Source organism: Danio rerio, chromosome 20 (assembly GCF_052040795.2).
Source record: "Danio rerio strain M-AB ecotype USA chromosome 20, GRCz13ab, whole genome shotgun sequence".
Taxonomy (NCBI): Eukaryota; Metazoa; Chordata; class Actinopteri; order Cypriniformes; family Danionidae; genus Danio; species Danio rerio.
The window spans coordinates 24681044-24698063 of NC_141040.1; the positions used below are offsets into that span (position 1 = coordinate 24681044).

General features: G+C 36.4%; 1 protein-coding gene across 12 annotated transcripts in view; it reads left to right on the forward strand.

The window, feature by feature from the left end:
- The window catches only part of brf1b (BRF1 general transcription factor IIIB subunit b), a 204450-nt gene that overhangs the window by 152213 nt on the left and 35217 nt on the right, over positions 1–17020 (forward strand). For 7 of the 12 annotated variants that reach the window (XR_015517470.1, XR_015517468.1, XR_015517471.1 and 4 more), the window contains 4 exon segments: positions 7946–8010; positions 11746–11827; positions 12188–12240; positions 14470–14741. Coding sequence is in view for 3 of the 12 variants with exons in the window: in XM_087296422.1 (XP_087152548.1) it covers positions 7946–8010; positions 11746–11827; positions 12188–12240; positions 14470–14741 (472 nt within the window). In the remaining 9 variants the exon portion in view is untranslated. 12 annotated transcript variants of the gene reach the window in all.

The following is a 17020-nucleotide window of genomic DNA, read 5'->3' on the forward strand; positions in this document are numbered from 1 at the left end:
TCAACTCCAGTGGCTTGATGGATGCCCTTTTAAGTAGAGTGATGGGTTTTAGATTTTGGCAAGAAAAATATCCTAACGGTGTCTCTCTAGAAACCTATACACTTTACCCAATCACACAATGATATTTTCATATATATATATATATATATATATATATATATATATATATATTTTTTTTTTTTTCATATTTTTTCAGCCAATTGTTATGTCCCTTTATATATTAATTCTGCTCTTTTTTATTTTTGGGAAGTTTTCTGTAGCTTCGTCCCAAATGGCACACTATACACTATGCACTCATGCACTATGTACTTATGCACTTACACACTCAACAGGATAGTATATGTATGTAGTGTCGTCCCAAATGGCACACTAATGTTTATTTACTAAGCAGAAATTCAAACCGTTTCCCTGATGACGTTAGACGGTTGCCAAATCAGTGAAATAAACGACCGAATTATCAGATAATACCTGCCGTGAGTATAACCGCATTCACCATCGGGAGGCGCTAAAATCACTCTCGTAGGAGAATTTTGCTTTCACCATCAAAAATAAATAAAGTTATTCAACATGTGCGTCTGATAGCTCAGCCCCTTCCGCTACGTAAGCAAACCTGCGGTCGTTGAGTGCGTGAAGTGTCCATCACTACACACTTCATTTTAGCGGCTGAATGAGTGCATCATCCGGGTAATTAAAGTGCACTTATTATTTTTAGAGTTTTCAGTGTGAACACACTACTTACACTATTTATACTACAAAATGGCGTAGAATAGTGCATAAGTATGCGATTTGGGACGCAGCTTGTGTCTCTCTGCAGGAAGTAGCTGCTTGCTCCTTTGTTTTGTCCTGCCCCTGCTCCAATTGATGCCACACCCTGCCTTGTCAGCTGACTCCTGGCTGCCTATAAATTCTTCCTCTGTCACTTCCTGCTTAGCTGTTTGAGCTCACTTGTGGTTGATAGTGGTGTGTTTATGGTTATAGAAAAAAAGTGTGTGTTTGTTTGTTAGGTTTGTTGAATTGGAGTTTGTCTAAGTGTTTCAGAAAGATCTGTGAAAGTAGTTAGTGCTTTAGTTCTTGCTTTGTTGATGTTGAAAATCTGACCTCTGCCTGTTAAATGACTACTCTGCTGTTTTATAGTGGTGGGCAAAGCGAGGCTTCGTGAAACACTGAAACAGTCGAAGCAACTGTGTCGAAGCTTCGAAACGTTTCGAAACTCCACTCTACGGTGACACCTAGTGGTCATTTTATTTGTATTGCACTGAAACAGCTTCAGCAAAGAACAGTTGAGCAAATTGAGGTATGAAACCCTACTTTGTAGCCTAGAACCTACAAGTGGTTTAGTCAAGCAGTTAGAGTTCGTAACCATCATGCGGGGATAGTGGGATCGAATCCAGGCTGATACAGCTATTTTGAAATGCTTTAATACCAGTTGGTAATGCTTTGTTCTTGTATCGTTTTGTTTCAACATTGCTCTGACATCCGAATAAACACCTTGTAAATAAATTTGCATTGTTTTGGTCATAAAACAGGGTTGTTGCTAGATCTAGATCAGGGGTCCGTTCTTCGTACCTCGCTTAAATGATCTAAGATGATTTGGCAGATCCTGGATCTTTTAATCTTGATAACTGATCTCTCGCTAATTTGGTTCTTCAAACAAGTTCGCGAATCAGATTAGAATGTCTGGATAAACTGATCTGAGATCGCTGCGTGTGTTCTATCGATCCTCGACAGATCTATCGATCCTCGAAATCATGATCAGCAATGCAACGATTGGCTGACGGCACAGCTGCGTAATGACATCATCTGATTAATATTCAATTATCCATGTGAGCAAAATTACGTTAAATTAGCAGAAACGGTTTGTTAAATATGACACGCAATAACCTTCCACATTTGTTGTGAGCTGCAGGCTTTACACTTTCATGTGTCAAGAGTATTCATCATGTATTTCAGTGCATATCAGTGTATTTAGTTCCACATTTAGAAAAATATTTTCTTTATTATAATAGCCGTTTTTTTAATCGGTGTAAAGAATAACTGGTTGTTTACAAAAGCATTTTGATATTGGTAAAGGCGTCTGCAACTTTTGTGAAGCATCAAATCACTATTAACTGTCAAAACATGTTTATGACTGCATTAATGTATTATTGCTTTTAAAAAGTCACATATTGTGCATTTCTATTATACACAATTTGTACTAAGCGATCTAAAAAGTTCATATCAATAGGTTTTCTCTTTGCACCACCTCTTTGTACTTTCATTTCGAGAGTGCAGATTGCATAAGTTTTATTAATATATATAACTTTATTTTATTAATAACTATAACTTATATATATATATAGTTTAAAAAATATGTACCATTTTCCCAAGTGTATATAACTACTACTGTAAGAAAATATCAGAATTCGGTACATGACAACAACTCTCGGATCATCTTTAAAGAACGAAACGATCCTGGATCGTGTCAAATCGTCAATATCCAAATCCAGTTAACTGAGTAACCCACGTACGAAGAACAGACCCCAGGTGTTTCGGATCATGCTTCGGTGCAGTGTTTCAAAACACTTGCGCTTCGGGATCTCGACACTTTGTCGAAACGTCAGTTTCATGTCAGCCATCCCTACTGTTTTGCCCCTTTTTGGATTTGTTTGCTGATTGTAAATATTTGTACATAGTAAGTAGGGAGCTTGACGCCATTTTCTTTTGTACCTTCTTTAATTGATTGTTTTTGTGGACTAGGGAGTAAGGTAAGAAAGTGCATTTTATTTTCTTTCTTTTTGCTGAAAATAGAGGAGATTTAAATTTAGATTGTTTTGTTTGTTTTGGCCTGGTCAGCTTCTGAAGTTGAAAAAAAATAGAAAAAAATCATTGTGTAAATAAAATCTTTATATATTTTCTTAAGCAGCATTGTGTGTGTAGTCTTCCCTTTCATGTTACCTCCTTAACCCTAGACGGGGCGTAACAACACAATGGTTCATATTCACAACTACTACTGAATGGATAATCAATCTTTTTGCTTTGCAATATTTTGACCACACCTTAAGTTTAATGAAGTCTCTAGTTCTCTGCTGGTTGCAAACTTACCCTAACCCATGTGACCTTTGGGTGGCTTCATTTTACATTTTCAACCCCCTCTGTAACTAGAGCTCATTGTAAGGTGCTACCATCATCTATCCAACCCCAATCATCCACATGGCAACCTTCTAAAGACCAGAAACCTGATCGTGCCATGTTGTTTTTTCTTTTTTCCCCTTCTATCCATGCCGGCTGTGCAGTCGCTCTGGGGAAACGCTGTGATTTGCTCCACTGGGTTTGATATGTGACAGCCACTGCAAGCTGCCTACAAACAAGCCCAATTCCCTCATAGACCAGTGTGCCCATGTTGGTCCATGCCTGAGCAAGTATCCTATCTCCCTCTTATAGGAGAGATACCTGAATGCAATTACATTCCTGCTAAACATTTAAAATTCACCTCTACCATTAAAACCAGGTGTTAGTGGAGCAGGCAACAGGAGGTATGGAGAATATAATAGATGGCATGGAAAAGGCAGTAAGAAGAAACAATGCATCTGAGAAACTGACATCTCCTATAAACCATATGACATACAGTTAAAGTTAGAATTATATTATATACTGTAGTTGAATTATTAGCTCCCTGTGTATATTTTCCTCCAATTTCTGTTTCAAGATTTCAATACGTTTCTAAAAATAATAGTTTTAATAACTAACTTCTAATAAATGATTCCTTTTGTTTTTGCCATGTGACAGTACAAAATATTTTACTAAATATTTTTCAAGATACTACTAGTATTCTGCTTAAAGTGCATTTTAAAGGGTTGATTAGGCAAGTCATTATATAATGATGGCTTATTTTATAGACAATTGGAAAAAATACATATTGCTTAAGGGGGCTAATAATATAAAAAAACAGCTTTTATTCTAGCCAAAATAAAACATTAAGGGCCCTATCATACACCCGGCGCAATGTGGCGCAAGGCACGGCGCAATAGTCTTTTGATAGTTTAAGCTTGCATGGCGCAAGAGTCGTTTTGAGGCGTTGCGCTACGCTGTTTACATAGCAAATGCATTAGCGCTCATTTGTGCGCCCATAGGCGTTCTGGTCTAAAAAGGCAGGCGTTCTGAGGCGGACCGCAGACACGTTGCTATTTTGAGAAACTATAATAGATTTTTCATTAGACCAAAACTAACCCGGTCTAAACTCCGGCGCAGAGTTATGCCTCGCTTACGCACTGCTTAATACGCACAAGAGAGCAATAGGCAAATATCTTTACATATGAAAAAATTTAAATATTAAGGATATATATATATATATATATATATATATATATAGGATATAATAAGAATAGATATAGGATATAAATATAAAGGATTAAAATATTACAAAACATATTATTTTCTAGCCTACATTAATATGAAAAATCACTGCTTTTATGTCTTCTTCATCTCGGGAGGCTTTTTCAGTTCATAATGTTATTATTATTAGCAGTATTGTTTATTATATCTATATTTATATTTGTTTTAATAAAAACAAGCTTAGATTTGCCCACCTCTCAGGTTTTAGACCATATGGGGCACAGCATGTGTTTTTGGATATAACTCAGGTTTTTGAGCACATTTTGTCATTATTGTTCATTTATTCGTTTGCTGGAAATTATAACTGAATTTAGAAATAGTTTTGAAACGAATATTTGCGCTTAACAAACAAAATTATTTATTTATAGACTAATTGATGTCTGTGCATAAAGGTTTCCCTATCCAAGAGCGAATGTAAAAGTAGTTCCATTATCTCTCATTCTCACTCAGTATATGCTCTGTTTAACAGTTTTCTGTTAAAAAACTGTTAACTGTTAACTGTTTGCTAGTGAAATGCTCATTTTTCCACTTAGACTTACTTTGCGCCCTGTAAATAGCGAATGTGCTCTTGGCGCGACGCAGCTGGCTCTTAAAGGGAATGGGAGATGAGACTCTAATTGGTTTATTCTCGAAAACACCTCTATAACTCATTAAGAAAATAAACTCAACGCTTTTAGACCATGCTCCATGGTGCAAAGCAGGTTTTCCCGTCCTTAAATTAGCAAAAACGCGTTCTGACACACCCTGAAAGCGTTTGCTCCCCTGCGTTTTTCGCTCTAGGCATGGACCGTCAAAATAGAGCCCTAAGACTTTCTCCAGAAGAAAAAAAATATTTTATGTTTGGTAAAATAATAATTAATGGCATTAATTATTCATTTAGTAAAATAATTTATAATGGTATCGTCTTGTTCCAATAGGTGGAATTTGAGGGTTTTGTATAAAATGCAGACGTGGATTTAGCTGGTTTTTATGCAAAAGTAAATTTATCTTGTTAAAAAACAAAGAATTGTCTAAAATGACTAATCTTTATTTTATTTACTAGCTAATAACCTTATTATTACCTATGAAATGAAACGTCTGAACCTTATCAGAGGAGCCTGACAGAAAATGCTCATTTACAAGAAAAGAGGTCTGATGGGTTTAGAGGTTTTTGCATAGAGAGAGAGAGAGAGAGAGAGAGAGAGAGAGAGAGAGAGAGAGAGAGAGAGAGAGAAAAATTGTTAGGGAAACAGCTTTTTATTACGTTTATAGACCACCTGGTTTCTGAAAATGCCAAATGATCATTCTTTAAAGATATTGGTTGCATTTGACTTGATGCAGTATAGGGCAGACAAGGTTTGTAATGACAAATCACAACCACTGGACAAGGAAGCACTTGCTATCAAATGGAGTATACATTGAAAGGAAGTACATTCAACTGTGAGGTTATGCTACCATACCCTTAAAAAGACTAAATGTAGATTTAACATTGAACGAAGTGTGTTTTTTAGGAAACCAGCTTTAAATATGAGCAGCTAAAGTAGGAATTTAATGCCCAGGACATGCAAATATCAAAGTGCAAAAAGTTAACCCTACTAAAATATAAAGGCAGCTGTATATGTTTACTTATAGTCTTCTCCGGCCTTTAAAAGGTAAACAGAAATATAATCAAATTTGTTTAATGTGTTAAATGTCTTCTTTATACAGTATTTTTTTCTTTTTTCTTTTTAGTTACACTTTATTTAAGTTGTCATTTTGCAGTGTAACTATTTTTTTTATTTAACTACTGAGGAATGTTAATTAACTACATGTACTTACTATGTTTGAATGCAGGATTGGTCTAGTGTTAGTTGCATGTAATTGTTCATCATCCATTATAATTACTATAGTAAGTGCATGGAACACGTAATAAGAACAGCCTCATATAAATAGGTAACTTTTTTTCTCTTTTTTAAAATGATTATATATTAGGTTTTACAAGTAATCACTATTTCAGTTTTTTTCTCCTATATCAAAATTTCCTCTTTTATTTTAATAGTGTTACCTGCCTTTTCTTTGTAATTGTTTGTGAAATGTAACATTCGTTTCAGAGTGAAAATTCCGCACTACTTTTTATTTTATCATAGCTCTGGATTTTACATCTCGCTGGTTTGAGCCCCGGCTGTGCTGTTGGCTTTTCTGTGTGGAGTTTGCATGTTTTCCCCGTGTTGGCGTGGGTTTCTTCTGGGTGCTCCGGTTTCCCCCACAGTCCAAAGACATGCGCTATAGGTGAATCGAATAAGCTAAATTGGCCATAGTGTATGTGTGCGAATGAGAGTGTATGGGTGTTTCCTAGTGCTGAGTTGCAGCTGGAAGGGCATTCCCTGCATATGCTGGATAAGTTGGAGGTTCATTCAGCTGTGGTGACCCCTGATTAATAAAGGGACTAAGCCGAAAAGAAAATGAAAGAATGAATGATTGTGTAATGTTATGTGTCTAAAACCTCACACATGTAAACGTACAAGATGGGGACAGATTGTGACCCATTTTCTTTTGTCTCACTTCAGATATTTAAATGTGCTCTCCCAGGCCGGTCTCACTTTGAAAAAGCCAAAGCGTGTGAATGAGAGTCGGATGGCCACAGCAGAGATGATATTCAGATCTCTCTATGTTCAATTAATGAACATCTGGTCCTGATCCACCGAGGCTCCACAAATCTAATCACACTTATCCCAGGCCAACATTTTGCAGCTCTTCATATTTGGAGAAAGCATTTTTGTTGCATGAAAATCAGCTTTAAAGAGAGAAATGTTTTGTCTGGGTGTCATTGTTTGCATGTTTTGAGGTCTTTAAATATAAGTTTAAAAGCCTAGCTAGATCGTGCTAATGGAAATCAGATCCAGAACGTTTCTTTTGCGTTATCTAGATAGTTTATACATGATCCGTTATGAGTAAACACTTGATTACTGCATTCCAGTGTTCGCATGTGGTTTTAATTCACCCACTGTATTCCCATTTACAGGAAGAGATGCTGTTTTATATTGTGATGGGTTTCTTTCATCATGTCTATTTACAACACTCTCGTCTCGCCCTGATTTCATGTATATTTATATATTCTCACAGACACATGCTAATTGTATTCAGGTGGTGTTTATATCACACATTTATGTGAATCTGAGGTTTGATTAAAGCTTTGTATTTGCATACCGTAACATTGGTATTTGCCTCCATATGAGGTTTTAATTTAGGGATTAATAAGTGTGACATCGTGGATTTCAAGACAATTTGGGAAAGTATTTAAGGAACGCACAAAATCCTTTCATATCACTGCTAAGCCTATTAATGGCAATTAAACAACAAAGAGCTGGCAGCGTGTGCATTATTGAGAGAACGCCACCAAAGTACTTCCTGTGTAGTGTACCATCTCTGGCAGCTGCCGACTCCAGTCAAGCAGGACGCTTATCTTCGGTTTCATTCCTAAATAGGAAACAAAATATCCTGGCGGTAAACCTTGTGTCATGTGCCAGGTCATTGCTGTCTTGAAATCACTTAATCAGACTGTTTTTAATCACATTTTTCTTAGTTTATTAATTTGTTTGTATTTTTCCTTTTGTAGTGGAAGAAAAATCAGACAGCGGGGAGCTGGATTTGGATGGGATTGACGAAGAGGAAATTGAAAAGGTATGTAGTCTGTTTTTAATGAGCTTAAGAATTTTCACATCATTTTAATCTACAAATGCTTTTTTCTTAAAGGGATAGTTCAACCACCGATGAAAGCTTACTCATTATTTATTCACCCTCAACTGGTTCTAAACCTTTAAGAATAATTATTTTGTTAAACACAGAAGAGGATAGGGCAACATGGTGGGTCAGTGGTTAGCACTGTTGCCTCACAGCAAGAAGGTTGTGGTTCGAGTCTCAGCTGGATCAGTTGGCATTTCTGTGCAAGTGGTGCTCACTGCAGAGCCACTTGGGCAGAGCTGAGCTCCAGCAAGGGGGAGCTTGAGCTCCAGCTCCTTTTTTTTATTGAATAATTTAAAATTAGCAACAATTAGAAAAACCCAGGGGATGACAACAAACAAGGAAAAAGATGACAAAAAGAAAAAAAAAAAAGAAATACAAACATGTAAATGTTTGCATACATTAACACACTTAAAATCTTTCTTATTTCTCAGATTACTGATAGTTTTTAAATACTGCTTAAATTCTGACTTCAAAATAATAAATAGTAGCTAGCAATCACTGAACTTGCTTTTGTGTATACTGTTCAATATATAATTATATCTGTTCAATGTAAGAAAACCAAATAAAACATTTTTAAAACAAAGTTGAAAACCGGGCAAAAGATTGATTCTAATAAAAGAGCAGAAATCCAACCTAAAATTAACTACATATGGGCAACTCCAAAACAAATGATAATATGTTTCTGTATGTAGGCCACAAAACGTTCAGCATGTATCAATTTCACAATTAAACCTGCTTGCAAGAAAGTAATTACTGGATAGTGTTTGTCCTCCTTCCTTGCACTTCTTCTACAAGTGATGTCACTCGGGGTTGGGGTGGGTGTACGCATTAAAACAGCTTATAGGAGGAGTTGTTGTAGCTCAAGCTCCCCCTCGCTGGAGCTCAAGTGGCTCTGCAGCAAGCAGTATCTTTTTCTGTGTGGAGTTTGCATGTTTCTCACTGTTTTCGCGTGGGTTTCCTCTGGGTGCTCTGGTTTCCCCCACAGTCCAAAGCCATGCGCTATAAGTGAATTGAATAAACAAAATTGGCTGTAGTGTGAGTGTATGAGTGTTTATGGGTGTTTCCCAGTTCTAGGTTGCAGCTAGAAGGGCATCCGCTGTGTAAAACATATGCTGGATAAGCTGGCGGTTCATTTCGCTGTGGCGATTCCTGATGAATAAAGGGACTAAGCCGAAGGAAAAAGAAATGAACGATTAAATGAAAGAAGATCTTTTGAAAAAAGTTAGATATTGGTAACCATTAACTTCCACAGTAGGAAAAACAATTACTATGGAAGTCAATGGGTGTCTTTCACTAACCATGCATACACACAAATTTATGCATAAAATGTGCATATAGACGTGTTTTGAGAAGCTCAAACGTGTGTATAAATACGAAAAATGTATGCAAATATTAGTGAATGAGACCCAATGTTTCTATCATTTTTTTCTTTTGTGTTCAACTGAAAAAAAGAAACTCCAACAGGTTTGTGACAATTGAAGGGTAAATAAATAATGACACAATTTTCAGTTTTGGGCAGGGGTCTAAAACTGCCGGCCGCAACTGACATCAAAATTTAATAAGATTTGAATCAGTATCATCAGCTATGTTTCCATCTAAAACTGTGAATTAACTTGATGCACAAAACTACAATATGGCATAAAAGACGTGCGAATAAAGCAGCGTTTCTATCCAATGACTCAAAGAGAATAAAATCATCACTTCCTGATTATCTGGTGGCAAAAATCAACAGTAAAAATGAAATTTACTGCGGTTGGAAAAAATTGTGTGCATCTTTTCTTCATTTAATGTCTTGCGCCTCAGAAGGCAATCCTAACACCTCCTTAAAGGCGTCAGACGCGAAGCACAGATTCATTAATAATATAATATAATAATATAAAGTCATTAATAATATAATACCACTAATACTGAAATGGTTAAGGTGTTTTAGAATGATCAAAACAACTTTTAGATGTTTTACAATGTGCTCAGCCTGCTAGTTTATCCATTCACACACATTTTCATCATCACATGATCTCTTATAACAAAATCAAATGACCTTTTTTAATGCTCAAACTGGAATTTGTTTGGTAAAAGTGTCTCCATCGTAGTTTATGTGCATCCTTTCTTATCGAATAAAAAGTTCTACTCAGTTATGCGCATATGTTTTTATTATATTATTTATATAATATTATTATACCAAGTTGCGCATATTATTTATGCGCATCTTGGTATTTCCATTAACTGTTTTTTTATGCGCATATCCAAAATGCACATAAAATAGGTGTGAGGAAACATAGCTATTGTTGTGCAGTCGCATATAGCCACTTGTGGTTTTTGACCGCCCACCATTTATATGAAGTATTGTAATATATATTCGGGTTTCTTTCAGCGTGTAGTCGAGAGTAACATACTGTACATGCAGACTATTTCTGGTGCTGATTTAAACGTAAAAATATGTGTTCGTTAGTGCTCTATTTTTACTAAATCTCTATCTTTTTTAAATATTCAAGGGTCATTTGATTCTAATCAGTTTTACACCACCTGTATTTTGTTGTACAAAGACTTCATTATGGCTTACAAATTATGCTGGTGGTGTAAATATAATAATTTGGCAAATATTCTATTAAAAATGTCTCATTTAATAGATTGTCCTCATATGCATATTAAGATTTATATAAAAAAAGACATTCTTAAAGTTTTACTGCTGGCTGGGTTGAACATGATGAAGTAATTTTGAATATGTACATAATTTTCCCCTTCTTTGTGTTAGTTTTACAAAAAAAGAAAGAACAATTGCTAGTAAAGTCACTAAAGTTACCAAAACTGCTTTTTGCTGCCTTACGCTATCTGTTAAGCTTTTGGTTAACAACAATTGAATGGGACAAAATAATAATTACGATTATTATGCCTATTATTAAACTGTAGTATTTTCATAGCAATTGAAACCACCCCTTCATATGTACAAGAAACAAAAAGAAGGAGCTTTGACTGCAAATACTCTGGGGAGGAATGTCTGAGTGCATCAATTACATCAGGTGTCTGCTCTTCTTGTGCCTGAATGTTAAAACAGTCCATATGATCTGTCAGTCACTGATATGGTCCCTGCCAACTTGAATTTGGGACCCCTGGTTAATATTCTTGTCTCAGTATTTTACTCGGGAAGCAAAATTATTTAAGGTAATAATACATAAATCTGACTAAATATTGTTAGATGTCTGTTCACATCAAGAATGATAACTATGTTAGTACTATTAAAATCTGCCGTCATGCCATCCTTCATCTTGACATTCTTTCTTCTGTTGAACACACAGGACCATGTACTGAAGAATGTTCACTGAGATGTATTTTTGATTTGTACTAAAGATGTCAGTGTCGGCTTTTTCCAACATTTATTAGAAGATATTGTTTTGTGTTTAACAGAAGTTGAATAAAAGATTAGAACAACCTGAGCAAGAGTAAATGATGAGAAAACTTTCACTTTTGGAGCTATATCTTTAATTAAATCTCTTAAGACATAATTACTCATAGTACATTTGTTTTGCTGTATTATACATTAGTTTGTTGTTCTCTGATATTGGAGCTCCAGATTTCTGATCATGTCATGTAAGGTTAGAAAAAACTGCATTCCAGTTTCATAAAGATCACCTCTTAGCATTACTTCTCAGCAAAGACCTGTTATCTTCTCTACAGTACATTTTGAATGAGATCGAGGTCGAGGCGAAGACAGAGCTGTGGATGAAACAGAACGAGGAGTATTTGAGGGAACAGAAAGGTAAGCGAACAGTAGAAGAATAGCTTAATCCATTTATTCACACAAGCTCATGCACTCAATCTGGGCTGACGTCACAGGCATAAAGATAAAAATTCAGTGAATAGAGGGATTTCATTTTTTTAAAATACTGGCACAGTGAACATAATTCCATCCCATGACTGAACTTCCTGAGATGAATCTTGATTTTTAAAATACATACACATGAAAAATACCTGTCATAGCTAAGCGATTGGCCTCCTGAAGTTAATCTGCTCAACGTTTTAAAGGCTGTTGAGTTTTAAAAGCCATTATTTTTGTTGCTTTAAGAGCTCTCGATTTAATATATCCACTGTGCTCCCATTTTGCTTTATTTTTTTACAGAAAAAGAGGAGAGAATTGCTAAAGAGAAGGAACAGGGGACCTATAAGGAGAAGGTGAGTGTGTGTGTGTCTGGATTTTTCTTACCATTTCGGCAGGAGCTTTACTTCCACGTCGGAATCTTCAGACACTCAGCAGCTGCCGATCCTTGGAGACCGCATACTTTCCATTTTAACTTCAGTTGCTCCTCTAGTTTCACCCCATGCTCTCAGTGTCGCCTCTCTTTAACCTGTCTGCTCTGACATCTGCACCATGATTCCCTGTCGGGGTTGGATTAGCCGGCCCTGCTCTGCACCTCTAATGAGCTGCCTTGAGCCTGATAGCAATTTCCGGTACAGTAGTTCACTTTCTAACTGTGAAGAGACTTGTTCCACAATGATAGTCTAGGAACATGGTCAGCAGTGACCAGATCAGATGGGCTTGATTGCTTTTTCTGGCTACAAATGGGATTCTGTCACCTTGGTGTTGACAGCTGTTTGCCTGATATCGTTATATCAAAGGCCCAATGGGAGAAATGCACTCAGATGCCCCTTCGAAACAAATGGAAATGCTCATTTAATGGTTTTTGGCCATCACTATCACATTGTTAGGTAAAATTAAATTGAGCAAACCTGTTGCCTTAATTCATTAAAGTAATATTAACCTTATTGTATTTAGTGCAATTTAAGTCTTATTTACTAATGTATTAAAAGCATTTTTACTTGTATTAAGTCACTTTTACAGTGTATCCGGAAAGTATTCATAGCACTTCACGTTTTTATGTTACAGCCTAATTCCTAAATGGATCAAATTGATTTATTTCCTCTAAATTCTACACACAATACCCCATAATGACAATGTGAAAAAATATTTTTGAAATTGTTGCAAATTTATTAAAAATGTAAAAGCTGAAAAATCATAGGTACATAAGTATACAATATTTTGTTGATGCTCCTTTTTGCAGCAATTACAGCCTCAAGTCTGTTTGAATATGATGCCACAAGCTTGGCACACCTGTCTTTGGGAATTTTTGCTCTTTGCAGTACCTCTCAAGCTTTATCAGGTTGGATGGGAAAGTGATGGTGTACAACCATTTTCAAATCTCTCCAGAGATGTTCAATAAGATTAAGATCTGGTCTCTGGCTGGGCCACTCAAGGACACTCATTGAGCTGTTGCAAAGCCACTCCATTGATATTTTGGCGGTGTGCTTTGGGTCATTGTCTTGCTGGAAGATGAACCGTCACCCCAGTATGAGGTCAAGCGCACTCTGAAGCAGGTTCTCATTCAGGATGTCTCTGTACATTGCTGCATTTATATTTCCCTCTATCATGACTAGTCTTCCAGTTCCTTCTGCTGAAAAACATCCCCACAGCATGATGTCCAGATATCCTAAGTTATATAATGTATGTTTAAGTGCTTATCATATCATGTTTTTTCCTATTTCTAATGGGTCCATTATTGTTGTTATTACATCACTTTCATACTATTGCATCCCATGGTCCTTGGCTACACTGCTCTTTTTTAAACCTATTCCTGAATGTAGCATCTTGCGTTATTAGAAGCAAAAATGCATTCAGTGTGAATGAGCCCTTAAAGTTTCTTCAGCCCAAAATATATAATTGTAACCCTACTAATTGATCGCATTAACGTTATAGACTAAGGCAGTGCTCACATTAGGCTCACAGTAGGTTGCCTTGAGCTGTGTCGAAGCGTGATCCACAACTTTTGACGATTTTTAATGTTCATGAAAGTCTTCGTGCTGCACGTATTAAGAGATTTGCAGCTGACGTGCAGCAAAGGATTTGCATCTTTAATAAACTGTGACAGTTTGTGTTTATTGAAAAGCAAGAATGATAAATAAATCCAAATGAAGCGGTCCCTTAAAAGAGCTAAAGCCTAACTGATTTGCGCTCTGGCACACCTTTTTCAACTGGGCCAGGGCCCGATTTGGAGTGCTCACACGTGTCAACCGAAACGCACCTAGGCACAGTTCGTATCACATAGTGTGAGTATGTCTGAATTTATGGCTTTCTATAACAAATTTCAACATTTATTTTCCTTACAGTCTTTTACAAAGCATGATGGGAGCTAGAAATCAGCTGGGTTACTTTATCTATTGGTTGTTTAAGTAAAAAAATGGATGGTATACAGCTTAATATAATTAAAGTATGAGTTTCACTGTTCACTGTTCGCTTTTGCAGTGCATTTTTAGGAAGCCAAAGGACTGTTGGCTTTAAAATCCATGGAAGCACTGACTCCAATGTTTGTTTTTCACTGCAAACATCTTTTATCCCAATTTGTCCAGCCAAAGAAGCCATCCAAGAAGCGCGAACCAATCCTGGCCAGCACTGCGGGAGAGGCTATAGAGAAGATGCTGGAGCAGAAAAAGATCTCCAGTAAGATCAATTATGATGTATTGCGGGACCTCAACAGCAAGGGCAGCGCGAGCAGCAGCACACAACAAGCCGAGGATGTGCCCACCAGTGGCTCTGGACGCAAGAGGTTGACCCGCCGCAAGAAGCAGCCAAACAAGAGCAATCTCGGACTTGCCAAACCTGCTAGCCTCATGGGCAAGAGGTGAGAATTTAATGAAGAGTGAAAGAGTGTTTAGTTTTTGCTTTTTCTTACTTGGTTAATGTTGGCTTGCAGTGCGCTTTGCAACTTTTTCTCCTTTTTCACTCCCACTAAGTCTGTTTTTATGTGGTAAAAGGGAGCCGCTCCAAGTGGTAAGGAGACTCCTTTGTTCCCCAAACAAAAGACAGGATCAAAAAGGCTGTTCCTTTGCCCTTGAAGGACTACATTTTTCTTTTTGTCGGCCTCCAACATTTCGTCTTTGCTTTGCTCCTTTGGCTGACCTTCACAGTCATTTCCACCAGGAGAAAGCTTGTCATCAATTCAGTGCCAGGACTGTCTGTCTGCCATCACCTGGCACCCTGTAGTGCATGCTGGGAGCCTGCCCCTTCTCCAATTAATAGTCCTCCAGGGCTCCAAACATCCCTGTGAGAGAAGTAATGAATATACGACAGACGGAGCCCAAGATCATGACTTCTACACTTTGGCGTTGAAAGATAATTTCTCATTGTGTGATGTCTTTCCTCCAGTCCATTTCGTTAATGATAATTACTAATTTCATACTGAATGGTGAGATGATGATGAATCAGACATATGAACACTGTCGGAGACTTCATATCCTGAAGCTTCGAAAAGCCAATTTACTGACCCCTTTCTTTTCAATCTTATACGCACGAATGTGTTTGAAACAAACCATACTTCTCTCACATTACATTTAGTACCTTTGAAATTATACATTTGAAGTTATACAAAAATAGCTGGATCGTGTTATCACATGCTTTTGTCTGGTGGAATTGCAATATCATTTTTAAAGATTGTTTTTGTTACATTAGTTTTCAAAGGTTTAAATTTTGTAATATTTTTAATGTGGAAACAATACTTTTTAAGATGATTTGCAATGATTTAATTCAAATTTCAAAAGAACGGCATTCTTATTTTTATTTTAGGGGGAAATCTGCATTTTAAAAACAAACTTTTTAATAGCACCATATGTGTTATTCCATCATTTTTTTTTATTATTTGAATTTGGTTCTTTTTTATTGCATTGTATTTGACATTTTTTTAAAGGTGCAGTATGTATGTTTGACACCCTGTGGTTGAACTCGGGATCAAAAACCAACACAATCACACGTTGCCTGATTGAGGACCAAAAAGGCTGATTTAAATCGTGTCCTAAATAAAAGCAACAGCAGGCAATAGAAGGAATATTTTCTATATTAAAAGGAGTTTTTGTTTTAAGTAACATCTTGAATTGATATAATAAAAACAGCTTCTATTTCTTGCAGCTGAACAACAGAAATGTGATCACCTCAGGTACACCTCATGTGCTTTATTCAGTGTTAAATGCTAATAATGTGAGTTTGAACTATTTTACATAACAATTATTTACATATACTGAAAGGAGCAGCAGATAGTTCACCTCAGATCTTGAAAATAAAATAAACCGTTTGAAATTGAACTTAAGAACTGTGACTCAAAACCATTACGTATCAGTGATTCAGCATGTACATTTAATAATGTTAAAGTGAGCGCATATTCTGTGCTTCTTAATGGTTAAATATAAATTTCGTTCTCATTTTGTCTGGTGCAAACAGTCAAATTGCTTATCACTGCAAATCTCATTTCATAGCATGTTGTTAGGACACGAAATGTAACCTGCTCACCTAATGTAATACCTAATTAATCACCTCATATGAATCTCTGAATCTGCGTGTCATTTCGGAGTCTGCTACTGTCCATCTGAGGTCCCGTTTCAGTCACTGACGCATGCTTTGAGAGCCTTTCTGAATGAATAAAGTAATTAAATATTTTCCATGAAGGCAACTCAGGGTGCTGAAATATAATTGGCTGAACTGGCAGTGGGCAGGTTAAATGAACCAAAACAAAGACAGTGTTCCGGCATAGAAAACACATTTTAAAAGCTGAATAACTGATTTCAGCATTGTTTTTTTTTTAGATAAACAAAAATGTTCACTTGGCATGTTTATTAAATATTTGCAAACATATAATGGTATTTTTATGCTTTAGAATAGTCAAAAACTTACGTACAGTACAGCACCTTTAAAGTTGTCTGGAATGCATTTATTAGTACTAAAGCTTTCCTTTTTCTTCTTTCTAAATTTCTTTGCTGATAGAATGCCACTATTTGGTCATGAATATAAACAACCATGACTAACTATAGCAGGGCATGATGTAAGTTATTTAGCTTGAACTTTTTTTTTTGCCCCAAAAATTGGCTGATGCACCAGAGGCCAGTGTAAAAAATATTAAATCATCATAGTCTG